The sequence below is a fragment of the Mycena indigotica genome (assembly GCF_014461135.1).
Source record: "Mycena indigotica strain 171206Taipei chromosome Unknown Mind.scaff0008, whole genome shotgun sequence".
NCBI classification, from domain to species: Eukaryota; Fungi; Basidiomycota; class Agaricomycetes; order Agaricales; family Mycenaceae; genus Mycena; species Mycena indigotica.
The window spans coordinates 2,181,699-2,205,606 of record NW_023503007.1 but is presented as its reverse complement, the minus strand read 5'-3'; the positions used below and the strand labels follow the sequence as shown (position 1 = coordinate 2,205,606).

Below are 23,908 nucleotides of genomic sequence, written 5' to 3'. Positions count from 1 at the left end.
GGAAGGCGGTAACTCATGGCCCGGGTGACTTCAGCGGCAGTCGCGGGGTATGGTTGCGGGCTTATTTGGGAAAAGAGTGCCCGCCCCGATCCATCTATGAACAACTCCAAGCGATCAGATATGGGACGTGGCTTCCACGATGAGCCAGGAGAAGGATCAGCGGTGGCAAAAGTGGCGGCGCCATCGGATGAGGAGATATTTGAATCCTCTGAGGAATCTACTGCTGGCACGGAGATACGCACGCGAACACCTGAAAAACTGCGGGAAGCAGGCATTATAAGAATACATTGGAGGTGAGATCTGGATAAATACTCGACATGGTACACTAAACCGAACAAGGCGGATCAATCCGGATCCTGCCGGTCGACCGCGTAGGGCACGGCAGTAAAAAGAATACTGGCACTTCTAATCGGAGAAGCGCGAGTCGAGTGCGAGAGAGACAATGCGCCCGAGGTGCTCCGACTCAGAAGGGAGGCGGGCAAGGTCCCGGTAGCCACCGGCGGTGATGCCCCGGAAGGCCTGGGTTGTTGCCTATTATAGACGATCACCAAATATTCACGACAAGAACGATGCACACGCACCTCGAAGAGCGCGATAGCGCCTTGAACAGTCCGGTCGACGCACTCAACGGCGTGATTGAAGCAGATGGCTTGGGAGCATAAGCACTATGAAATGGAATATACAGAAGACGCACCAAGCTGAGCGGGATCAGTAATCTGTTGAGTCAGCTCACGGCAGACGCCGGTGATCTCATCAGAACGCCATTCTCGGACCGACTCCAAAAATAACGTTGGGTTGGTAAACGAGCAATCGTCGTGCGCGGCGAACAAGCAATTCGGGCAAGGGATGCCGACAGCACGGAAACGGCAAGGGAGATTGTTGGTGGTACAGTAGGAGCACTTGGCCAAAGCCTGACATCGCCAACGGAGGGCACGTTGAACGTCACTGGAATTTGCTGCCGCAGGATGTTCATGCACATGTGGGAGCATAACCTCGCCATTGGGGCCGATGGAGGTTTCAAGGAGTACCGCGGGATGCGGCACTCGGAGTGAGGAGAAGTTCACTGCGGCCGGCGCAGGGATCTCCACTGGTTGAAATCGCGGATCGACCACAAAGTCGGATGTGTCGAAGTAACTGGGGTAAGACATGATGAAGACTCAGAGCGCAGAATGACTGGTATTAAAAAGGAGACCAGTAACCAAGGACAAAAATAGAGCAAGTATCCATGGTATTGGGTCTCTAAAACAACCATAAAAACTAAAAACATTCTAGCTACTGACTAGACTGAGTGAGGACACTCAGGATTTTTCAAATGGGGACATGAAGCGCGTGCGTCGCGTATGGGGGCAGCAGCAAGAACGGGGCGCGAGAGAGGTGGTGGTTGAGAGCAGGTCGGGGTGCCAAGAGGTGCCAAGCACGCCAAGCGTGCCAAGAGAAGGCGGCAGGCCGGCGCTAGGAGACGGCTTGGGAGTGAGAGCGACGGGTGTTAGGGATAGAAATAGTCGTATAACGACGGGCTTGGCGCCAAGCCCGCCCAAAACCTATATATTTAGCCCGTTTGTACCAGTAGGAGAGCGAATACCTCACCGTTAGTATTGCTCTCTTGCGAAGCCTGCGTCCAAAGGGCCGGGGCTTGCGTGAGAAATACGAGACTTGCCGAACGAACGCGCCGCTTACGAATCTGTCAAACGTCTGATCCCCGCTGTCACCGATAACGCCGTCGGTCCGAGGTATTGTATTGTCTCCTTCATCTGTTCCCACACCCCTTGCCGCTGCGCGGACTGTTTATTCCTCGACTCTACCCACTTCACCCCTTCACTGTCATCTATACCTGGGTTGCCACTACGATATACTTTCGTAGGAACCCCCGAACACGCGCGCACAGTCATTGGATCAACGTGTATTGGACTGGGACTAATACATTTGGGTTTTGGGTTGTTTGTTGAGTTGTTAGAGTGAGTGAGAGTGTCTAGGTCCTCCTTCCCATCCCTCATCTGTCCCATTTCCTTTCCCTCCCCCTTCCGATCTCTCGCGTTTCACTGGGCAGCGGGCATCAGTATTGCAAGCGCAACCACGCGAATGGAAATGATGCGCGGCCCAGGCATGGTGAGGTTGGCGATTGTCGGAAGGAACTCGGAAAACAAGGAGAGAATAGTTGAGAAGAAGAGCAAGAGGAGCGCAGCTAGCGGTCAGTGTCCTCAGAGGCCAATAAATATAGTTCTCTGCTTGGCGAAGGCGCTCAGGCGTCGCTCGGCATCCAAAATATCGATGCGGCTGGCATCAGTGGCCGCTCTCGCTCAACCAGCCCATTGATTGCAAGTATATACACGCTTGTTTACGCCTGGTTCATGCGATGACACACGGCGGCAGGCCGGGGTCATTTCCGTCAGACCCGCCGCGCAGATCGGCCGCTGCGCCTCCCGCCGGCGGAGGCTCGTCCGAAGAGTTAAATGACGGCGGCTGCACGAAAAAACAACACGATCAGTCAACGAAAAGAACATGCGACAAACTAACCGACAGTGTTTGGAACACATCTGTGGTGTTCATACTGGCCGGTGCTTCTGCAACGATAATAGAAGTGGCGTTGGATGGCTGTATTGGCAGTGCGGTCTGCTATTCGTCAACCGGGGTGGTTAAAATACTTGTGTATGGCCGTACCTCGGTGTCAATATCCAATTCGGGAGTGGCTGATAGCGGGACTGCGGTGACCGCGGAGGACGACATGGCTAGCATGATCGCGAGTGCGATGAAACGAATGGAAAGGATGAACATGGGAAGAATAAGGATAGGAAGAAGAAAGAGAAAGAGAAACAAATATCGGCCTGAAGGTATGGGGTTCAAAGATGATCTTTAAATACCACTGGGTATGAATCATCGTGGGCGCCTTTCCGGCCTCCGGAGGATCAGCAAACCTCTGCTGATTTGCGCTGACTCGACACCGCCTCACGCTGCAGCTGTCGGCCTGTAACGGGATCGCCGCCATCGCCCATCCCTGCGCGCATCTTGATGGCTATAAACAGCGCGCGGTATTTCGTCACCGCCTCGCTGCCGACACCGAAAAACGCAAATGTGATGAGGCTGCTTATCGGGATACTGGCCCAGCTGAACATGAGCGGCCCGAGCGTTGCCTGGGGGATAAGCGAAAGCATGTATTGTGCGCGCTCGAAGCTCCAGAAGTCGGCGTGGACCTCCGCCCACGAAATCCAGGGCAGGAGGCCACTGTGGTACTCTGACGAGCGCGTCAAGGCGACGACAATCGTGCTCCAGACACCGAGAACGGTAGTTAGAGCCATGAGACGGATGTATTGTGCCCGATTGCGGCCGTCGCTCTTTGGCCCACGCGTCAGGAGATGGAATGCTCTTCTTTGTCGGGTGAAGTTGACCAGTGAGATGCCGCAAAAGATCAGAGTGAGGATTGAACAAACAAGGGGCGGAATGTCCAAGATGATGATGGAGGGAATAGAAACGTAGATGTTTGGGCTGCAGCCGATGACCTCGATGATATCAAAACGGTTCCCTTGGACGATGGTATCTGTGGACGAGCGGAGTTAAGCCGCGGATTCAGATATGAAAGATAGATGACGAACGCAGAGCCATAATAACCGCCGGCAGTGCAACACAAACACCTAGGTCAAATAACAGTCCCATTGGTCGTTTCTGAAGCGTGATTCGGTAGACTTTGACCGACAGCGGAACTGCTGCAGCAGGGAGTGCAATTTCGCCGCCAATCTTTAGCTTGGTGGCTGCAAATGTAACCAGTCAGTAAACCTGAGTCACAGATAACAGAAAAAGCATACTGATATCACACCATATTAGCGCCTTGATGTCAACGTTTCCGCTCCACAGCAGGGCGTCGGCGAAGTAAATCAAGTCGGAGACGGCAAACCAGGACATTATGCAGAGCAGGGGGCACATTCCGCGAGCGGATTTGGAGCAGCAACGGGATGAGGACGAGGATGAATGTGGAAAACGCGATGATTGCGAAAGGAGCGCCGCTCGTTGGGGTTATTTGTGAATGCATGAAGGGCCTGCCAGCGGTGCATATCTCAACGAGTCGACATGCTTTAAATACGCCTACTCGAGCGCCGTTGGCCAACCAGAAAGCTCAGAGAACGTCTGTAAAATCTTGATATGCGGGCTGTGAACACTGGCCAGGGATCAATCAGTTGAATATGTGCGATGATTGTCTAAAAGGGAGCCTGTTTGATGACCTACTACAATTTCAAGTTATACTTATCAGCTTGTCATAAAACGAAAATGCCGCGCGACCGCCCACCGTCTCATCCCGACGTTCCACGGCGAGCTCGGCGTTCCGAATGCACCAGCGCTCAGTCCGCGTCATAATCCAACCACATTCAGTGGATGATTGAGCGGCCATTCTGTTGGAGAGAGCCTCGTCGAGTCAGACCCAGGCCTAGGGTGGTGGTGGTGACGAAAGCGTCGGTGTCGTGATGCTTACGCATCAACGGGCCGATTCTGACGTAAGCCGTGAAAAGCCTCCCACCTCCATGAATTGCAGCGTCCGCCGTCCACATGGGACAACTGCCACTCTCAACGCGCTATTCTTCTCTTTGTACTGCGGCACCACGGCCCGCCCCGAAAGATGCCCGTGGTGGCATCGTGCTCGCGAAGCTAGTCTTAGCCAGATTCCCACTGCCCCTTTGATGCCAGCGCTACCAGCAGCTCTCGTCCCCACGACCACGAATACGGCCCCACAAGAGCCTGAACACGACCAAGTCTTTGCGCTCGTTTTCGCCTGTGTCTATCATCCGACAATAGCAGTATGAATGAGCAACGGCTGAGTTTCGTGCGTGTTTCTTTATTTGAGGCTTCGAATGCCTGTCAACGTTTATCCCCCAGATCATCGTGGGGGCCTCAGTAGCAGGTCGGACCTCTCTTTCAACTTGCTGTCAATGCAGCTAAGCTAACCGATACACGTCCTCTGTTGGCAGGCCTTGCAGCCGGTATCGCGTTGAAGAGGTCTGGTCATAGCGTCTTAATACTTGAAAAAGCAGCTGGGCTTGGAGATGGCCGCTCTACGGTACGTCTGACTTGATTTTCACCTCTTGTTTCGAGATGCTGACGTTTGCAAGATCCCCGTGGGTTGTGCCCGGTAATTTGACCCGGGTCCTTCTGCGACTGTGCTGACGACGGTTTTTCTCAAGGATAACGCCAAATGGCTCCAAGATACTGTACGACTGGGGCCTCGAAGAGCGGATCGAGGAGTTGCAGTACCAAACAAGTTCCTCAGGATTCGCGGTCTTCCGTTGTCTGTTTCTCCCTCCTGATTATTTATGGACGTCTGACATGCGGTAGACGAGGGCAACGGGGAGCAACAAGACCTTATGGGTACGTGCTGATGCATTTTGGGGAATAATCTAGATGAATTTTAGGGGTCCAGAGGTATGACGAAGAGATGCTTTCTGAGGCGCGAGGACAATACCTGACTTTTCGAGTGGGTCAATTTTCTTCCGCAATCGCTCTACTCATATCAAGTACTATCTTCAGCATGTCGACCTCATCAATTTACTCTATGACGAGTTCTATCGACCGACGAAATCCTCGTCTCTGGACAAAAACATGGTAGAGGTCCGCTTTGGAGCAGAGGCAGCTTCTATCGACCTAGAGTCCTGCGTGGTTACTCTCCGAAGCGGAGAACCTCTGGTGGCGGATGTTATTATCGGCGCAGACGGGCCAAGTGGCATGGTCAGAGCTGCACTCGAGCAAGAGGGGGACAGAGAGGAAATATCGAGGACAAGCGATAGGCTGACATCAGACGATGGTGACTTTTGGGCTGATTCCGATTCCGAGTCGGAAGGGTCTCATGTGCTTGGCGACACGGAAGGTGTACCCCTGGTTGTCTACAGGTGCGTATAAAACATTTCCGGCCTTGTGCGAACTAGAATCCGCGGTATGTAGCGCTACAATTCCCAAATCCACGATGCAAGGTCATCCAGCCCTCGCCGACTTCTCATCTTACAGTCATGTCTGTCATGCCCTTCCTCTTTCGTGTCTAAATCTTCTGACGTTCCCTATTTCAGTGTGCCTTCTTTGGGTCCAATCGAGGAGCGTTTGTGTATAGCGTCGTCCGTTTTTTCAATCACCTCTTCCTGAAGGATTCCTGATTTCGTTTTTAAGGGTGAAGACCTGTCTGTCTGTATCTATATGTCCAGACTCTTTCTGGATGGTCAACCGAGCGGCTTGAAAATATCCGACATGCTTGGCTCTGCTTGTGATTCAGCGCAAGTGTCTCTTGCGTATCGTGTTAAAGCTTAACTCGACCACAGTATTCGCTGTATCGTCTCAATCGCAGACACTGTTGATGACGACAAAGTGCAACCTCCGCTTTGTAGGCCACTTCAGGAACACGAGCCTCTCCAGTCTTGGGTTTCCGAGAGCGGACGCGTTGTGGTCATTGGCGAAGCTGCACATCCGTTTCCTGTTTGTTGTTTCAACGATAATCCCGAACCGACCAAGGCTGACGAACAAACCAAATACAACCACAGGCAGGCGCTGTTTACTCATACGCATGTGCGCTCGAAGACGGATCGTTTATCGGCAAAATATTCTCGCACACACAAGATCGATCGAGAATCCCAGAGCTGCTATATGCCTTTCAAGAGCATCGGTTTGTCTACTCAGTAGTATTGCACCCAAATTTACAAGTTCTTTGGCAGCAAGCCCCGATGCACCCTTCTTCACGACATCGAGATCCAATATGTGGCAGCACTAACGCTTGAGGGCGAGATGTCCGTGCTCCGCGACGCAATGTTCCGAGCCAACTATCAGCAGGGGAAAAACGTCTTGGAGATGCCCGAGAGTATGGAGGGCCAAAGGATGGAGGAAACGCGGGCGATGTGGGTCTCTGTCTCTCCTTCAATCTGAATTTATTGCTGATTTGCACAGATTTGCGTATGACGCGGCGGACGATGCAGATGAGTGGTGGATCACCTGGGGCCGGTTCCGCGACTTGACTGTCAGCCAGCGGGAGGAAGTGTATGAAAAAGCGGCCCCTGAACGGCTTCGTATGCGACACAAATCCAGTCGAGACTCGAATGCAAGCTCGTCCGATTCGCATTTTGGTGACCTTACCCCTCGCCCAGGCCAACTTGGAGAGGCCCGGGATGACACGCATTGGCTATACGATGGCAGCGCTCGAAGGGAATGGACAGCACAAGCAGAAGATCCTGAAGTACACTCTTGATAGCAACGTTGTCGGGTCTGCTGTGTCCAAATGTTTTCTACCTGGGTCTTGGTTATAGTATAAGTAAGATTGACCTTGGCTCGCAATTTACGGCTTCAAGTTCGGCTTACCTGTGTATCTAATAAACGAGTTATATGACGCGAATTCATATCCATGTACATACTCTTAGGCGGGTCGGCACTTGCCACTTGCCCCGGCGGACGGAACATGTCATCAATGAGCAACCACATGCTACTAGATGCTACTAGAAAGCTTCAAGTATTAGCCATACGGCGAGCTCGGAGTTTCGTAGCTGTCTTCAATCTGGCTCGTGTTGGCAGTAGTACTCAAGTAGGACTAGTACTAGTACAAGTTGAGTAGCTCAGGGAGGCTCATGTTGATCCTTGTGTTGATCCTTGGGTGATCCAGGGATGTCCGAGCCATCGGACCGAGAATCCTGACATAAGCGGTGACTAGGCAAAGAACATCGTTGAGCACTTCCGCCATCTCGCGAAACGCCATGGGTCGTAGCGTCAAAAGCTGCTTCTCCACAACTTCACCACTATATATATTATACAACGGGTCTACTGGCTGCTCGGCCCATTCACAAGCAGTTTGGGTTTGACTTACCCGGATTGGCGAAACGCTTCAAAGCAAATTGCAAATTAATTCCCTCCTGCCGCTGAACGGTGCAAGCAAGCCTTCCATCCCATCACAACGACGAGGAGGCGTTCCTCTTCAATTCCTCTTCCATACGAGCCATAGGTCCAGTCCCCATGGCAGAACAGCTCGATTTCGTCAGTATCGTTCATGCTTTTCGCACTCGAGTTTATCCTGCAGCTAGATCATCGTCGGGGCCTCAGTAGCAGGTCAAAGCCGGATACCCGCCTGTGGCCCTTGGACTAACCGCAACATTTCCATTTTGGCCAGGTCTTGCCTCCGGTATTGCATTGAAGAAGTCGGGCCATCGCGTTTTAGTAGTGGAGAAGGCGGCTGGGCTTGGAGAGGGTCGTCCCACGGTGCGTCGGCTTTAAATTTCGTTTCTAGGTGCTGAAGGGTCGTCTTCCAGATACCATATGGATGCGCTCGGTAATCCGCCCCTTGTCGTGCCCCACTCGTGTCGGACTGACTTTGTCCCACTTGAAGGATACCACCGAACGGCTCCAAGATACTTTCTCATTGGGGCCTCGACAAACACATCAGTGCATTACAATACCAGACGACTTCCCCAGGATTCGCGGTCTTTCGATGTATGGTTGTCAAGTTTTGGTAATGGGTCTAACTTGGAATAGATGAGGGTAGGGGGGAAGGACAAGACTTGATGGGTGAGTTTCGCTCTCTCAACCGGAAAAGCAGGAATGACCAATTATAGGACTTCAGAGCTACGATGAAGAGATGCTTTCTGAGGCACAAGGGCAATACCTGACTTTGCGAGTACGTGATTAGTTCATCGTCTTCTCCAACCCATATCTTTTACAGCACGTTGACCTCATCCATATTCTCTATAATGAATTCCTTCGGCCAATGGACCCTCCCTCATCTGTAGCCTCTCTCGACAAGAGCCGAATTCAAGTCCGCTTCAATGCAGAAGTCACGTCCATCGATTTAGAGGCCTGTAGTGTCACTCTACAGAATGGAGAACAATTGACGGCAGACGCGATCATTGGTGCAGATGGGCCGAACGGTGTAGTCAGGGCTGCGCTCAAGCGGGAGGAAGATGAAGAGAGGAAGGCGAGAGCAACCGATGATGGCGACTTTTGGCTTGACTCCGACTCCGAGTCCGAAGACTCTCAGGCCGACAAGGAAAATGTATCCCTACTTGTCTACAGGTGCGTGGTCTAAATTCATTTGGCTTGTTCTTAATGACACCGTTGGACAGCGCTACAGTTCCCAAATCTGCGATGCGAGACCACCCAGCCCTTGCCGGTTTATTATCCTATAATCATGTCCGTCATGCTCCTTCTCTTTTGGGGCGAAACTCATGTTTGCGATTCCAGTCCGCATTCTTTGGGGCAAATAGAGCAGCGTTCGTCTATAGTGTGGTATGCTTTCCGAATGCCTTTCCGCTGTTGCATGTCGTTTGATTTCATGACCCTACAGGGTGACAACCTTTCGTGCTGTATCTACAGTCCCGAGGATGGTCCAACTAGCAAGATAACCGACATTCTTGGGCCTGTCTGTGACTCGGGGTAATTACTCTTAAATGTGTTTATTACGCCTCTGATATCTTCGTTAGGATTCGCTCCCTAGCTTTGGTTGCGGACTCTTCAAACAAGTCCCTACATTCATCTGGAAGGCCACTCCAAGAACACGAACCTCTTCAATCTTGGGTCTCCGAGAGCGGACGCGTTGTCGTTCTCGGTGAAGCTGCTCATCCATTCCCCGTATGTCCAATATTTCCCAAGTCAATCGCGACGGTCTGAGGCAATGCTAGGCCGGAGCTGTTAACTCGTATGCCTGCGCGCTAGAAGACAGCGTGTTTATTGGCAAGATATTTTCGCATACGCATGACCGTTCCAGGATACCAGAGCTGTTGTACGCTTTTCAGGAACATCGGTCAGTTTATTACATAATATCAGGGTCGTGAAGAGACTAACGCTTTTTTTTCAGTGAACCTCGGTGCAACCTCCTTTGTGATATCGATATGAAATATGTCACATCGCTCACCCAGGATGACGAGGACACTTACATTACCCGCGACGCGATGTTCCGCACAAATTACCAACAAGGGAAGAACGTTATGGAGATACCAGAGAGTCACGAAGGGCAGACGATGGAGGAAACACGCATGCTGTGGGTCTCCAACTCTCTCTACCCAGTGTTCTTCTCTTATCACGGTTGCAGATTTTCTTACGACGCAGGTGACGACGCGGACGAATGGTGGATCAATTGGGGGCGGTTCCACGACTTTGCTGTCAGATCACAAGAGGACACCTGTGACGAGAACGGAGATGGGGAGCTCGAGCGTCTCCCTCAGTGGCAGTGGAGCCAAGACTCGGATGAGGGCTCGACGTGTTGGTTCACTGATGGATGTGATGAATCAACTCCGCGTCCGGGACAGTCATTTCATATCAACATCAATGCGGAAGTCGAAGAGGACGAAACGAATTGGCTCACCGTATACGATGGTAGTACCCGAAGGAAACGAGAAGTCGATGCAAAGGACTAGCAGGAGAGCGCAATATCTGAGTAATGTGATTGTTTTGGACTCTTAATATTTCCCAAAGGATCTAGTTTGACAAAGCTTCTCATCGCGATTACTGTCTGGTCAGAATACCCCCATCTTGAATGCGTCAGGCCATTCTGCTTATGGAATCAGCGATCACGATTTTGCACCAGAGAGGCATCACACCACGTGTAACCGCCTTCTTTCCATCTTGCTCTATCGACCGTGCGCGAAAACGTGGATAATTCTTCGTCACACATCCCTTGCGATAGAGATTCTACATCGTCTCATTCGTTGTGCGTGACAAGTTGTCCCTCGATTTTTCCTCACCTTTTTCATTAGCACTCGGTCTACTATTTCGTGATTCATATTTTCCAAGACTCTTTGGTGCAAGTCCGCGCTATCAACTTGAACTTATTCCGTCATGGCACAACCATTTATATTCGTTCCAGAGGACGCAGCTCAATCAGACCCCACACCATACAATCCATTTTTCTGCCCTCCTCCGCATCCGGCCTCTCCATTCCTTCCACCCTCCCCCTTCCTGCATCCCTCATCGCCATTCATCGCCCCAACATCCCTGCCTGGGACTCCACAGATCTCTGGTGCAAATAGTGTACCGTGGCACGGGAGCCCTTCGGGTTTTGACCCCCGATTTTCGCCATTCTTTGTCCCGCAAAGACAACGGACGACTTCCTGGCATGGACACCCGCCTAGCACTGGATCGCCTTTTCTTTCTCCGATGCCATTTATGTTCGGCGCGGGACATCGTCGCGCAAACTCCTTTGGTGCTGGTACCACTAGCGCTCCTCCAACCCCAGGCGTACCTGGGGATCCTATGCATCAAATGGTTGTCAAGAGAGACATGCCATGATGAATCAAGGTCTCTCCTAGAGACCGGCTGAGATGCATCATGACAAGTCTCTAAAGCAAGCGAGCCCCCCCCACGCTGTCTGCTTGCAGCCGCCCGCCGCCGCCTTGCCACCTGCCCGCCCCGCTTCCCGCCCCTGCGCTGGGCGTGGGTAATGTACATAACGTGGGCTGCGCACGTGCTCATGCCGGCGGTCCTGCTGACCACATATGCATGACATATCGGACCGGGCTCCCTCGCCCGCCGCCCGCCGCCCGCTGGCCGCTGGCCGCTGGCCGCCGCCCACTGCCCACTGCCTACTGCCTACTGCCTACTGCCCGCCTACCCATCAATTCGCCATGCGTGTGGTGACCTATGCGATGCTCATCCCGCTGTTCAACGGCGCGTGCTATTGGTAGCTCAGGGCTGGGCCACAATGCCTGTAGTGCATGGGGTGGGCTCGCAGGGTGCAGGACGCGGGACACGGGGCGGAACAGATGTCATTTTGAGTAGCCGCTTATCAACGCCATCGGTTATTCCCCGCGCTTGGGGTTGATCAGCATCCATATGACGTCTATTGAGCGTGAGACGGAATATCGGGGCACGACAAACCGACAATAATGACTTCTATTGACCCAAATGTGTGAGTAAATTTATACTATCTGTGTCTCGTAGTCAGCCCCCGCCTATGTACAAGTTTCTGAAGGAAAATCATACAGTTTTATCAAAACTTGTATATTGCAGAAGTACTGGTGTGTAGCACTACTAAATTCCCACTACTATCGTAGAACTTTATGTTCTTATTCCCGACTACCACGAATCGTGCCCCGAACACGTCCGCAAAACCTCTGGGGACGTAACCCGACTTACTCGGCGCCTCCCAGTGCTCTGCAGCAGGCCGCAAGGCCGTCGTCGCCGTTGACGGTGTTCTCTACGAAATCGGTGAGCGCCGGGCCCATTTCTGCATCTTTCTGGCTGGAAATTCCAGCGCAGGTAGCGTTGACGCACCGCTCGAGTTCCACCAACTCCTGAGGAAAACGAGGGAGGGGTTGCCCCTGCGCGCAACGGAAGCTGCTAGGGCAGGTGTCGGCGAGGCCCGTGGCCACCGGGCCGAGTCCTGGCCCGTTTCGCCTGCAATTTTCAGGGATGGGAAGGAACATGTGTCCCTCCCATCCCCGAGATTCTCAGGCGGAACGAGCCAGCGGTTAGCTCTGCGCAACCCTCCCGCTGATTTGCGAGACGAGCGGCGTTCCGGCCCGCCTTCCGCGCTTTCGGGCTGGGATCTCATCCCCCGGCAGCGACGCCATGCCCCCCGAGTTCCTGAAGATTTCAAGCGGAACGACTGTCTCATCGTCCCGCAGTGGCCAGTGCCGCCAGTCTGCTCCTGCTGAGTGAATTCAGTTGAATTCATGCAATGACGCACCTTCTGCGTCATTACAGGGCTTTCTTCGGCCCTCCATCGTCGATACAAGCGGCTGCCCCACTGCAACAGGTCCCCTCGCTGCGAGTACCAAAGGAATGAACCCGGCACGCAGGATTCACAGGATGCACCCGGCACCCTGAAGCGCCGGCGCCAGCTGCATTCAAGAGCCTAGACGATGGCCCAGGAGTCATAGACGTGTCGCGGAGAGGGCCGGGCGCCCCGAGGGCAGCCAGGCGCCATTTTCAGAGTAGACCTGGGGGACTGCTGCATATGCCGGCCGGAATCCAGCCGCCCGATTCCTCTGAAACTCGGGGGTTTCAGCCATATGATGTAGGACGTTGTGTATGTTCAATTCAGCAGCAATTCGCCCGCTGGATGGTTGCCTGTGGGTGGCTTTGATTATGGTGTGCAGGTCGAAAATGCGAGAGAAGTCTCGGTTTTGAGCGCATGCTATGAGCATAAGTAGCATTCGTTCATCAGCGCCATTGGACCGACGCACCCTAATATTTTCAGAATTTTCGGGAATTATTTGGGAATGCCTCTGCTCGCTGTCGAGGACGACGACAAGAAGCATTGATTGCTGTGATGGACGTCGTCAGTGAAGCGGTAACCAGTACGTCACGCTATGATGACATGCTGATGTGATTGGACTCACCGATGGAGGCAGAGACACATTGATGCATGAGAGCCAGGTCAGAGCTAGAGACCTTCATTCATCATTCCATGTCTGTGGTGACAGCCATTGATGCATCGGAACCCCAGGTTGGGTACCCAACCCCATTTATACCTCTTCCTGGAATTGATCCATGGGCAACCGATAGCGATGTCGTTGTCCCCCCTCCCCAAATACATCCCTGTCTCGACGGAAACACACCAACCCCTTTATTCTCCCTTGACCTCGCGTCGTCCCGCTTCGAACCTACCCGAATTATGCCCCTACGCGCTGGAGAGAAGGTCGGACTCTCGGCCGAAGAGCTGCGAGAAGTAGCTTTCTATCCGCCACGGATGTCGCTGCGGATAATGCATCCGAGCCCGCGTCTCGCGTTCTATCCTATCGACCTCAAGGCCCCGGAGTCTGCGCTTGCGTCGCCAGGCACGTTTCCTCCAATAGCCATTGGTGATGTTCTTGTCGCGATCCATCGCTCTCTGCACACTCGGATCACGCCCGACGATTGGGCCGCGCTTTCTGCGGAAGAAGAGGCTTCTGTGGGTCAGGCATTTACGCGTCGGTGCCGAAAAGAAGCGGTCGCGAGCACGGACGGTGTGCCGGCGGCTGACTGGAAGGAGAGGGAGACCGACGCAAGAAACGACGGCGTGAAACGGGTCGATTTTCTGATGGGCAAATCCGAGTTCAAAGGATTAGTGAGAGATGATGCCGACCCGGACGGTGTCCTCAGACTACTTACCGAGTAACTGCTCCACTTAATAATTTCGTCGTGATGTTGTAATCTAATCTTATCGGATCCGCTGACCTCGTGATCGGTAATCAACAGTGACCGAGGCGTTACATCACACTTTCTCTCATTTTCCTCGTTAACGCGCATTTCCAAGGGCAGCGTTGAGGAAAGACGCCCACGCACTTCTGCACAGTCTTTTCTTCCCCGCTGGGGCCCGACATGTCCTTAAGTGCCACCTGTCCGTCCTGGGAAGTCTACGGAAGTAGACTGGAGATTTTTAGCTGGACAGTTCCCGGTTTGCCATGTCAGGTGCATAGCCACCTATTTCCGCTGCCTTTCTGCTACCTCCACACAATTTGTTATCCTTGGTACTGACTAGTCGGGTAGATGTCAATACAGTATGGGAGGTGGTCATGGCACCGCTCCAGGAATACCTGATACTGTCATATGCAGGCTCATGCTGCCCGCCAAACCGAGGGCTGGCCGCTCTGATACAATATCATCGAACCACGCTGAAACACGTCCATTTAGGTTGCCGCTCATTGGCACTTCGCTATTCTGCTCCGTCGCAGCTCCGACTCGGAGTAGTTGCATGCTGTCTCTACAGCTACGGTTGCCGACCCGAACGTTCTACAATGCCGGACACTACGAAAATTAGATGACTGCAACACTGGCCATCGCCGCCTTCAGCGTTTTGGCCATGGCTAGATCCGCCCAATCTGCCCCCTGCGCAACCTGTATCACAAAGATTGACGTGCTTGATTGGACTGGTCCCGCCCGCAGACCAAGACTTTCACCTGCCTGCCACGCTCCCAGCGGGTCCTCGGAGGGTCCTCCAGTGGGAAGATATAGATACCAGTGAAGAATGCTCCAAAGCACATGCCTGTGAGTGCACTACTACGCCTCCTGGACGCAGCTACCCACATCCATCTAGGTTCTGTGATGATTCCATGCATTCAAAATAGTCTATGGTCATCTTCCGCGTCAACACCGCCGTACCATGACAGCCTGAGTTGATCCTACAGACGGAGATGTGCTTCTTTCGATACTTATATGCCATCTCTCTCGCAGCTGCTGATTTCGCCCTCTTCGGCGCCACCACTGGCAGACCAACCCACTCCTTCGTTCGATGGACAGCGAGACACTGCGGGCAGACATACAAGTTGTTTTCGTCCGTCGCCGTTCTTTCATGGCATGTGGACAATCAAGGGCTGACATGGGCTACCTTCGCAGTATATCAAAGGTTAGTTGCCAAACAATAGAACACACCGCGTTTTCTGGGAGTTGGCTGCGTACTGACTGTTCCGGGCTAGTCGCGTTTTTGGCTCTGTTGGCAAGTCGGCGCCTAACCCGAATCTGCCGCCCAAGATTTATTTTTATTTGTGTTGCAGATATACGACACTGTCCTCCAGCTGAATGAAGAGTATCTCCACATCTGGCGGTCGCGATGGACGATCATCAAAGCCCTCTATCTGTGGACACGCTACGGGACCTTCGTTGGTGCCACAGCACCGCTGATACACGCGTTGCTGAAAGGGTTCTTTGTGCGTTAGCTATCTCAGTTAAAATCAGCGTTGACGGGTGTTTCAGGTGTGCGATGAGGTGACGATGTTCACCACCGGCGAGTGCCCAGAACACTCAAGACGTTGGCGTTTGGTGCTGAACAGCCGTATAGCATTTTCACTCTTTGGCATCGGGATAACACAACGTGAGTTCTTCCATAGTCGTACGCTCGAATCAAACATCATATCAAGTCATCCTCATGATTCGCACCTATACGCTGTACCAGCGCTCCAAGTCCCTACTGCTGTTCTTCGGGTTGATGTGGTTTGTACGTCCAAGTTCCTTTGACCGCACTTTTGGCAAGCAGCTGACTGATGAAACAACTTGAAGACCATTGCCGCCCTTGCATTGTGGACCGGCCTAAGATGGGTCCATTCTTTCAATGATATCGAAGCATTGGGTCCAGATCTAGCAGTAACATGCTATGTCTCAACGCCAAGGACAACCTATTTCGCAAAATTTGCTTCGTGGGCGTTATTGGCATCCGAAACGAGTGCGTTTCTGTCCAAATAGCTCCATGACAGCTGACCTCTTTTGGCATAGCAATATTCCTCTTGACCCTCTGGAAAGTTTGCCACAAATGTAGGCGTAAATTCGTTTCGGGCCAATTTAAACCAGTTGATTGAATCCCGTTCACGCAGTTCCCGACAAAACAGGGATGTTGCAGAGCTTGCATCGCGACGGTATGCTTCATTAATCACACAACCTGATTAGACCGTATTGAACTTGGGCCAGGTGTCTGGTTTTATCCCGCCATACTCCGTAGGGCCTTCATTATTCGCCAAAAATGCTGTCTTCTGACGAAAAATCCGCTCCAATATAGCCTTTACAGTGGCGTCCCTCATTTGTCTCTACGTCGCACCTGTGCGTTCGTCCTCCCCGACCCTCAGTCTGGCATACTGATGTTCTTTTAGAGCGGACTCCGTGAAGTCTTCGACACGTCAGTCCTTTTTCCCGTCTTCGTCGATCTTCCGTTTTCAACCCAATTCTATCATACACAGTCCGGTCCAAGTGATGCACAGCATACTCGTCTGTCGCCTCATCACACACACCCGCACCGTCGCCGCAGAAGACGCGGCGCGTGAATACGAGATCAACAAAGTTTTTTCGCATCATGGGTACAGCAGGAGCGGGAGCTTCGGGGACGCATCCACTCAAGGAAGGCACTGGCAGGTGTATGGCAAACTGCGACAGTGCTCGGACTCTGACGAAGTCCTCGATATAAGTGCTGGAAACAATGCATAAATTTGCTTTTTGTTTTAATACGGACTTGTACTAGTTATTGTACCAAATCAAAGTACTACAGTAGATTATTTCACACACACAAGAATCCCACTCGTAATTGTAAACTCAGGATCTCAATAAAAGTACATCGACCAATGAACAACATTTGGAATCGTACAAACACAAAGTTCAACAGACGTGGATATCTCCAAGCGACTATTTTAACAACTCCTCCACAATACGGTCGTCCTGTATCTTTGCGACATTGGCTCCGCGGTAGTTCAGTCTGCGGAGAACGTCGATCTGAGAGAGAGAGAGAGTCAAAAAAGGGAAACACTGGCAAAGGTAGAAAAACACGCACCACTTTGGCGCGAGGGAAACCCAGAGCCTCAAATTGGTCGACATGTGCTTTCTCAAGCCCCGCAATCGCCACCTCGTCCCTGGGAGCAGCCCCCGCCTTCGAGGCTCCTGCTCCTTCCGGTGCCCCTCCGTTTGGCATAGCATACGACTTGGTCCAATACCGTGCGGTTTCCTCAAAGCTCCGCCGACTTGTAGTGTAGTGCTTTGCGACTTCTGCATCCTGGGGGTCGCTCGGCTCGGGTGAGCAGAGCAAACTTTGCAGCGAGATGAGTGTCGATTTGAGGGTAAGCACGGGCGACCACGCGTCTTTGAGGATGTCGAGGCAGATTGCCCCCGATGCGGACGACACATTAGGATGGTAGACTTTCGTGATGAACTTCATCTTTACTGGCTGGAATGGGTACGAGTCAGGGATGACAATATCCTAAAGCAACGAAGGAAGCGCAAGAGTTAGCAAGCTGGTCGCTATAGAGTGGCAAGGCTACACACGACTTGAAAGAGGCCCCCTTGGTAGGGCGTGTCCTCTGGGCCCGGGAACGACCCGCGGAGATGGAAAGGCGAGTCGTCGATGAGGTCGATGGTGATATTTGACGTCTTGTCGTTCTTGCAGTCTGCACCCACACCAGTCAGTCAACAGACTTGAGTGGCCACTGTCGCTGCAAGGAGCGGCGGGGATCGATGAAGCCACACGCACCGGCGATCTCCTTGTTTACTCTCCGCAGTCGGGCGTCCATAGTCCTAGCAGACCTTGCGAAAGGATGGCGTGTGTGTGGCTGGAGATGGGGGACGGCGCGAAAGAAGTGCTGATGATGTAAGCAGGAATTCCACCTGAGATATTTAAATTTTGAGCGCAACTCACTTCCTGCATCCTTTATCGTACAAGTACCATCCTCCACACCCCCACCGAGGAGAGAGTTATCTACTGTTGCCATTGACATTGAAACGATTCAAGTATCACATAGGAATGCTAAGTACTACTACTACTAGTACAACAATAAGTACAATTACTACTTGCGCAAATCGAAGTCTGTGTCTAAAAGTTGAGAATCGGACTTCAAGTTCATGGAGGCCAAGATTGAATAAAGTCACCTCTCAACCCAAATGTAAGATATGGATTTCCCTGATACCACCGAGCTCGCCGTGCTTCTACGTGAGGGTCATGTCAGGAATTGTAAGCGGCACGGCGTTGGTTGAGAAGACTCACCCGAAGACCCAGGATACACGAATCCGACAACCTCACCTCGTCGAAGTCGTAGGCCTGCGCAGATGTGACTTCGGTGTATGGCAAAGTCGATGACATCGGGGGGCTCGTGAACGCAGAGAATGACGCGAGGCATGCTCCTTTCTCGCCTACAAGCCTCGAGCGGTTTGAAGATTTTGAGTCTGAGTCAGAGTCGGGCACTGGCTTCTTGTGATTCCACGGATTAAAATCGAGTATTTGCAGGTACCGGCCGTGAGAGTAATCACCTCGTGCTCGAGGAGCAAGACCGATTAGTCTCTGTCCAGCACCTTGGCCCGCTGCGAAGTCTAGAAAACGCAAACAGCCGGGACCCCAGCGCTCCCACGCAACCACGAGATCTCTTGCACGAACAACGCTAGAGCTGAATATGTCGAGCAGTGATGCTCTCCGGACGACAAAACAGTGGTCTGTAACTTCGGTAAATTCATGCCAATGAACGTTGTCCTCGTCGTCGTCATAGAAGTCCGTCCGCGTCTGGAAAGTCTGGTAGTGGCAATTGACCAGGCATGTATCAGCTCTGGACGAGAATGGCTCCTGGACACCAGAGACCGGCCTCGGCTCTTGTTGCGGTGGCGGTGCGCTGTACGACTTGAAGCTGTCCCTGACAATCGAAACACCTGAGGCAAGGGATGGCAAGGCAAAGGAGACGAAGTTGGTGTTATATCGGTCGAGGCTAGCGGGCTCGTCGCAGTCGAGGTCAAGGCGAAACACCTGCAGCTGATTCAAACCTGCATGGGGAATCATGACGACGTCGGGTCGGAGAAAAACTGGAGCGATACTACCACAGTCAAATGGCTTCTGCATGATGTTCCAATGAGAGTCAAGGTAAAACAAAATAAACACATACTATAAGTGATCGTCCCGACTTCCAGTTCATTATGTGTAGCTCTTGCTTGAGGGACAAGTGTCGCAAATCGGTCTGTGGCCCAGGAACGATTTCGAATTCTAACGCAACTGCTAGCGTGGAGCCCACAATCTCGATCTGGGCAAGGGATTCGAGGTAATGAATGGAGGAACACGCAAGATTCAGGATGGATTCGGTGGCATTTGAATGAGGTCTCCCCATAGGCATTTCGATCAGGTGAATATCCAGAGAAAAAAGGGAAGAGTGCGTGGAAGGCGGTGTGCTGCAGTTTAGAATCGGTCAACCGTCTGTTCATGATATAGAGACGAATAGCTTACGAGGTAGCCACAGCGACAAGTTCCTCCCCTGGGTAAGTTGCTAATCCAACGATTTGCTTGCCGGAGAATAGGGTAGTCCAGGGCTCCAAGTTGGTCTCTACAGCAATGGGAGTAGGCTCGGACTGTGAACGGGCCAGTCCACCTGACAATGCAAGCGGAGTATACTTGACGCTGGTGCAATGACCGGGAAGCGAGTTGGGGACTTGCCCGTCAACGATGAGGATCCCATCTGGGAGAAGTTTATACAACCACGCTCCCTCAGGATCCGGCATTTTGAGTCTGTAACCACGACCATTCAACGGGGTAATGTCGAACCAGTTCCGCTCCCGAGCGAGCAGCGAGACTAGTCGTTCTGAGGTGGTAAGCCCGCGGATCTCCCTCGAGTTTGGGTTTTCGTTGACGCCTGCGCGTTCCTGGTGCATCTTGTACTGGATTGCCACTGACCCAGCGAGGAGCTTTCGCAAGACACGATTCCCGGTATTTCGACAGGCAATTAGATCAACAAGCGATAGATAGAGTATGCATTCCTGCAGCAGCTCAATAGGAAGATCCAGTAGAGCGAGTTTTTGCCGCATGACGAAAGTGAAAGAGAATTGGTGGTCGCGTCACCGTGACTGCATCACATGGATCGTCACAGCGTGGCTGACACCTCATTTTCGCGACAGAAGCTGGCTGCGCAACCGCGCACATTGGTATCTGTATATGTAGATCGTCTACACTATAAGCCAACGCATAATCGTAGGCAAGATGTAAGTATCAGTATCAAATGTCCCATCGACCAACAAAAAATAAGACATCATATATTGACTAGAGCATCGCGATAGCGACTGCAAGAGTCGCTAAGAGAATTCCCCCTGTCGATAATGGTCGTACGACAATGGCTGCACTAGCTCCTGACACGCTAGTTTTGCCGTTCGTACTGTTTGAGGAATCGTTCTTGCCATCGCCTTTGCCATTGCTATTGTTGGAAGAAGAGCTGTTCGAAGAGGATGCTGGGCGTTGAGCAATGTCTAGAGGAGACGTCAATGAAGACACGAGGAAGGAGAAAGGTCCAACACACATTGCTTGAAATCAGGCATGGTCAGATCCGTCTCCGCATATGGCTGCGTCTTGTTGAAGGCAACGGCAATTGGGACAATGTGCTAGACATTTAGTCAGATATTAGAAACACGGCCCAAAGGGTGGAAGCATACATCAAAGGCTGCAGCGAGTTTGGGATAGTAATCCACCGCAACTTGCATTGTGTAGTTGCTAAGCTCGTGGGCAAGAATGATGGCGCCGGCCTGTTGACGACATTAGCTTGGGTGCAGGAGAAAACCAGGAATGTAACGGACAGTATTCAGCACGCCAGTGCTTGCGTCGCTGATGAGCTTCTCGTAGTTGCTCCGAACAGTGTCCTCCGTGACACCATTCAGACCCTTCTCCCAGTCAAACGAGTCGTACTTCCACATAACGTTGTCGAGTCCGAGCGACTGGGCAATGAACCGAATGCGATCGTCGACATCCCCACGGGGAGGCTGAGCCAGTTAGAGAAAGGAAGAAGACAACAAAAAGAACGACTCACCCGCCAGCATTTGGGGGTATAGCCAGTGACGAGTTTAATGGCCTTCATAGTAAAGTAGAGCTCGCCATAGGCCTGCTCGTTGTTGAAAGCGGTCATGAATGCATGCGACCAAGAGTCTGCAGAAAGTAAATAAGAGGACATGGGTGGAGGATACTACTACTCACGGACGCATATTTCGTGCCCATCGGCTACGGCACGCTGGGCTTGGAGAGGGTTGTTAAGAACGTTGGAGCCAACGAAGAACATTGCTAGCAGGTTGTGAGATTTACCGGCGAGGGGAAGAACGCAGTTGACACACTAGCTTTCTGGTTTTTCTGGGACAAATAGTTGTAGAACGCGTTATGTCCACAGTACGGGCCATCATCGAAACCGTAGCCCAGTGTCCGTGGCTGTTACAGAGGTGAATTAATGCGACATCGGAACATGCAATGATTCGACGCACCTCAGGGACATTGAAGATGTCAGGTTTTACACCCGCAGCCTTGGGCTGGACACATTGAGCCTGCGTCCACCAACAATCGGGGTCAGCAGCGCGATCATACACTGTGGTGTTGCTTGGAACACCATTCTCGCCCTACTCCAGAGTCAACACGGCAAAAGTGAACCAAGTAACACAGAGACAGACTTTCGGCGCAATCTTGGGAATATTGGCTTCGATAGAACGGAACTTTGCTAAGGCATCCGTGTCATTCTGTAAACTTGGCACGGGCACCCATATTGGCGGGAACTGCTTCGCAAGGATGGCGTTCGTGACCGGCTGGTAGCCATATGGCTGGCATTCGGCTTCACCTGGTTTGTTTGAGTTAGGGCTCAGACTTGAAAATGGAAATGGGAGAGGGGTAAACCAAGCACGAACCGAGAAGAGCAGATGCCTCCGCTTCCGTCGTCGGCCCGGCGGCCGCGAGCGTCGTGAGCCCCAAGAAAAAGAGAGTAGTCGAGCGAGCGAGCATGTCGGACTCGCTGGGTGGGTGTGTGGGTGAAGGAGTGGACGGGGCGGAGGGAAGAAAAAGCAGAAAGCCAAGAAAATGAGGTGTGACGCATGTAGGGGTAAAAAACTGATTGACAACGTTTTGATTCGGAATTTTCGCTAGAATCCGCAGTTCTAAGCTCGCAAGGTATACTTACGCCCTGAATCAACGTGGTATACGGAGTGGATGGCTCGGGCAGGAATACACCCTGGCCAGGGAACTTTAACGGGCTTCAATCTCAAATGAGTGTTGCTTTCTTCGAGTTGTCGATCGGCGCGGCGTCCCACGCCAAGGACATCAGATCTTTTTCCAGAACTTCCATGTTGCCATGCTTGTATTATGTACCAGCGACCTCAGAGGCCAGTCAGAGGCTCAGACTGGGAGACTAGAGTAATCCAACCCCAAGGACCAGACCACCAGCCACCACCAGCCCGCATGCAACGGCGAATCGATTCGCCACAACCTCTCTCGACGCCGCACTGGGATCGTGTGTCTGTGTAGACGTCGCGCTGACGCTCTCCGCCGAGCTTACTCTGCTGGCGTCGCTTTCTATTGCTGATAACGCAGACGAGGCAGCACTCGACAAGGAGCTTAACCCTGCTGTGTCACCGGTCGATAAGGTTGATAAGACGACGGAGATACTAGACGATAAAGCGGAGAGTGAGCGCGAGGACGGTGCGATTGTCTGTGTCCCCACACTGGCGCCGGGGCCGGTAGGGGTGAAGTGGATACGCCTTGGAGCGATGATAAAAGGCGTCGAGGAAGACAAGATACTGCGTTTCTGGTGTGTATCTGGCGACTGTGACTCCGATATCGTCAACAAGTATGTTCTGTGGAGGCATGAAAGGTGAGTAGCAGTGGGCATTAAATCGGAAAGTTACCCTTCGTCTGCATCAGGCAGAATGAAACTGACTGCTTTAGCTTGCACGTCGACAGCACCACTGAGAACAACTGCATCGTGCTTCGGAGAGTCTGTGACCTTAGTCGAGAGTCAGAACAAGAAAGGAGCCATAGACAAACACAACTACAAGTTGGTTCCAGCCAGATTTGACCAATACAACATCAATTGTGTTCCTTTGTCCTAATGTTAATGACTCTGTTCTAAAGAAACCCAACAAAAGACTTACACGTCATGAATGGACTCAATGTCCCAACTAATGACTATCCGATGGCCGGGCTCAACTTGCGACACCTGAGGGAATCTAACATTTGATATCCCGGCAACAACTAGGAAGAAGGTGGAAAGGCAAGCACTGTTTTCATTATAAATCAAGTTGATTGAGACAGAAAAAAGAGACTTGCAGCCTTAGACTGAGTGAGAGGTGGAGAGCCATCATGATTCAACAATGGCAACAACTAGGAGTCGCCTCCACAGTTTATATAGTCTTCAAGTGTCACTGCTAAATATACACAAGGTGAGGCATACGTAGGGGATGACATCAGTGTCTTTAGATTTTCTCGGGTAGCTCCTGTACTCGTCGCCCAACCATAGCTCATCAGACAGTAGGTGACAGCTTATCTGACAGACTTGGACTTGATAGATGTTTCCATAATTGATGTTCAAAGTCTCCCGAATCCCGATCAACTTGAGACTTAGGACTTGTTTCATAGATTAAAAAAAATAGGTTATCAGCAGCGAAAAAGAAAAAAAACAGGTTTATGAATTTTGGTTTACCTCGTAACTTGTAGTCAATCAACTGAAAGGTGGAGTTGTTCTTACATCTTTTAAAATGTTACCACTTCTCTGTGCCATGCAACCAGGCACTTTTCTCCCAAAATTTACAAGTG

The 23,908-nt window shown here is 52.0% G+C and overlaps 9 protein-coding genes across 9 annotated transcripts; 4 read left to right on the top strand and 5 right to left on the bottom strand.

Annotated features, from left to right (window-relative positions):
* Positions 1 to 2,903: 2,903 nt before the first annotated feature.
* Positions 2,904 to 3,915, bottom strand: MIND_00932700 (STE3-domain-containing protein; the record flags this gene model as incomplete). The annotated part of the gene is made up of 3 exons (XM_037365951.1): positions 2,904 to 3,532; positions 3,588 to 3,743; positions 3,798 to 3,915. 3 exons carry the CDS (start codon positions 3,913 to 3,915, stop codon positions 2,904 to 2,906), a joined length of 903 nt encoding a protein of 300 aa, XP_037217363.1.
* Positions 3,916 to 4,783: 868 nt separating this feature from the next.
* MIND_00932600 (FAD-binding-3 domain-containing protein) lies at positions 4,784 to 7,204 on the top strand (the record flags this gene model as incomplete). The annotated part of the gene is made up of 15 exons (XM_037365950.1): positions 4,784 to 4,807; positions 4,861 to 4,885; positions 4,953 to 5,041; positions 5,094 to 5,113; positions 5,166 to 5,269; positions 5,317 to 5,349; positions 5,394 to 5,455; positions 5,509 to 5,867; positions 5,920 to 5,986; positions 6,042 to 6,086; positions 6,139 to 6,248; positions 6,288 to 6,441; positions 6,507 to 6,628; positions 6,678 to 6,857; positions 6,907 to 7,204. 15 exons carry the CDS (start codon positions 4,784 to 4,786, stop codon positions 7,202 to 7,204), a joined length of 1,692 nt encoding a protein of 563 aa, XP_037217362.1.
* Positions 7,205 to 7,959: 755 nt separating this feature from the next.
* MIND_00932500 (FAD-binding-3 domain-containing protein) lies at positions 7,960 to 10,352 on the top strand (the record flags this gene model as incomplete). The annotated part of the gene is made up of 15 exons (XM_037365949.1): positions 7,960 to 7,980; positions 8,028 to 8,052; positions 8,114 to 8,202; positions 8,253 to 8,272; positions 8,330 to 8,433; positions 8,476 to 8,508; positions 8,556 to 8,617; positions 8,663 to 9,012; positions 9,063 to 9,129; positions 9,181 to 9,225; positions 9,284 to 9,372; positions 9,420 to 9,567; positions 9,618 to 9,739; positions 9,794 to 9,976; positions 10,028 to 10,352. 15 exons carry the CDS (start codon positions 7,960 to 7,962, stop codon positions 10,350 to 10,352), a joined length of 1,683 nt encoding a protein of 560 aa, XP_037217361.1.
* Positions 10,353 to 13,444: 3,092 nt separating this feature from the next.
* MIND_00932400 (uncharacterized protein) lies at positions 13,445 to 14,035 on the top strand (the record flags this gene model as incomplete). Its single annotated transcript, XM_037365948.1, has 1 exon — positions 13,445 to 14,035. Exon 1 carries the CDS (start codon positions 13,553 to 13,555, stop codon positions 14,033 to 14,035), a length of 483 nt encoding a protein of 160 aa, XP_037217360.1. The 5' UTR covers positions 13,445 to 13,552.
* A 1,113-nt stretch (positions 14,036 to 15,148) lies between these two features.
* Positions 15,149 to 16,827, top strand: MIND_00932300 (uncharacterized protein; the record flags this gene model as incomplete). The annotated part of the gene is made up of 14 exons (XM_037365947.1): positions 15,149 to 15,190; positions 15,253 to 15,262; positions 15,333 to 15,352; positions 15,411 to 15,563; positions 15,610 to 15,640; positions 15,695 to 15,727; positions 15,774 to 15,850; positions 15,913 to 16,075; positions 16,126 to 16,164; positions 16,224 to 16,265; positions 16,318 to 16,344; positions 16,406 to 16,446; positions 16,497 to 16,522; positions 16,584 to 16,827. The coding sequence occupies 14 exons, from the start codon at positions 15,149 to 15,151 to the stop codon at positions 16,825 to 16,827; spliced, it is 948 nt and encodes a 315-aa protein (XP_037217359.1).
* Positions 16,828 to 17,022: 195 nt separating this feature from the next.
* Positions 17,023 to 17,957, bottom strand: MIND_00932200 (Ubiquitin-conjugating enzyme E2-24 kDa; the record flags this gene model as incomplete). Its single annotated transcript, XM_037365946.1, has 4 exons — positions 17,861 to 17,957; positions 17,656 to 17,777; positions 17,168 to 17,590; positions 17,023 to 17,109 (listed from the first exon to the last, which is right to left on the bottom strand). The coding sequence occupies exons 1-4, from the start codon at positions 17,898 to 17,900 to the stop codon at positions 17,023 to 17,025; spliced, it is 672 nt and encodes a 223-aa protein (XP_037217358.1). The 5' UTR covers positions 17,901 to 17,957.
* A 301-nt stretch (positions 17,958 to 18,258) lies between these two features.
* MIND_00932100 (F-box domain-containing protein) lies at positions 18,259 to 20,163 on the bottom strand (the record flags this gene model as incomplete). The annotated part of the gene is made up of 4 exons (XM_037365945.1): positions 18,259 to 18,312; positions 18,371 to 19,204; positions 19,254 to 19,533; positions 19,589 to 20,163. The coding sequence occupies 4 exons, from the start codon at positions 20,161 to 20,163 to the stop codon at positions 18,259 to 18,261; spliced, it is 1,743 nt and encodes a 580-aa protein (XP_037217357.1).
* Positions 20,164 to 20,395: 232 nt separating this feature from the next.
* MIND_00932000 (Carbohydrate esterase family 4 protein) lies at positions 20,396 to 22,174 on the bottom strand (the record flags this gene model as incomplete). The annotated part of the gene is made up of 10 exons (XM_037365944.1): positions 22,009 to 22,174; positions 21,778 to 21,941; positions 21,595 to 21,726; positions 21,451 to 21,541; positions 21,317 to 21,400; positions 21,153 to 21,268; positions 20,923 to 21,105; positions 20,782 to 20,871; positions 20,649 to 20,730; positions 20,396 to 20,598 (listed from the first exon to the last, which is right to left on the bottom strand). The coding sequence occupies exons 1-10, from the start codon at positions 22,100 to 22,102 to the stop codon at positions 20,396 to 20,398; spliced, it is 1,239 nt and encodes a 412-aa protein (XP_037217356.1). The 5' UTR covers positions 22,103 to 22,174.
* A 331-nt stretch (positions 22,175 to 22,505) lies between these two features.
* On the bottom strand, positions 22,506 to 23,460 carry MIND_00931900 (uncharacterized protein; the record flags this gene model as incomplete). The annotated part of the gene is made up of 5 exons (XM_037365943.1): positions 23,423 to 23,460; positions 23,248 to 23,373; positions 23,149 to 23,194; positions 23,002 to 23,099; positions 22,506 to 22,950 (listed from the first exon to the last, which is right to left on the bottom strand). Exons 1-5 carry the CDS (start codon positions 23,455 to 23,457, stop codon positions 22,506 to 22,508), a joined length of 750 nt encoding a protein of 249 aa, XP_037217355.1. The 5' UTR covers positions 23,458 to 23,460.
* Positions 23,461 to 23,908: the final 448 nt, after the last annotated feature.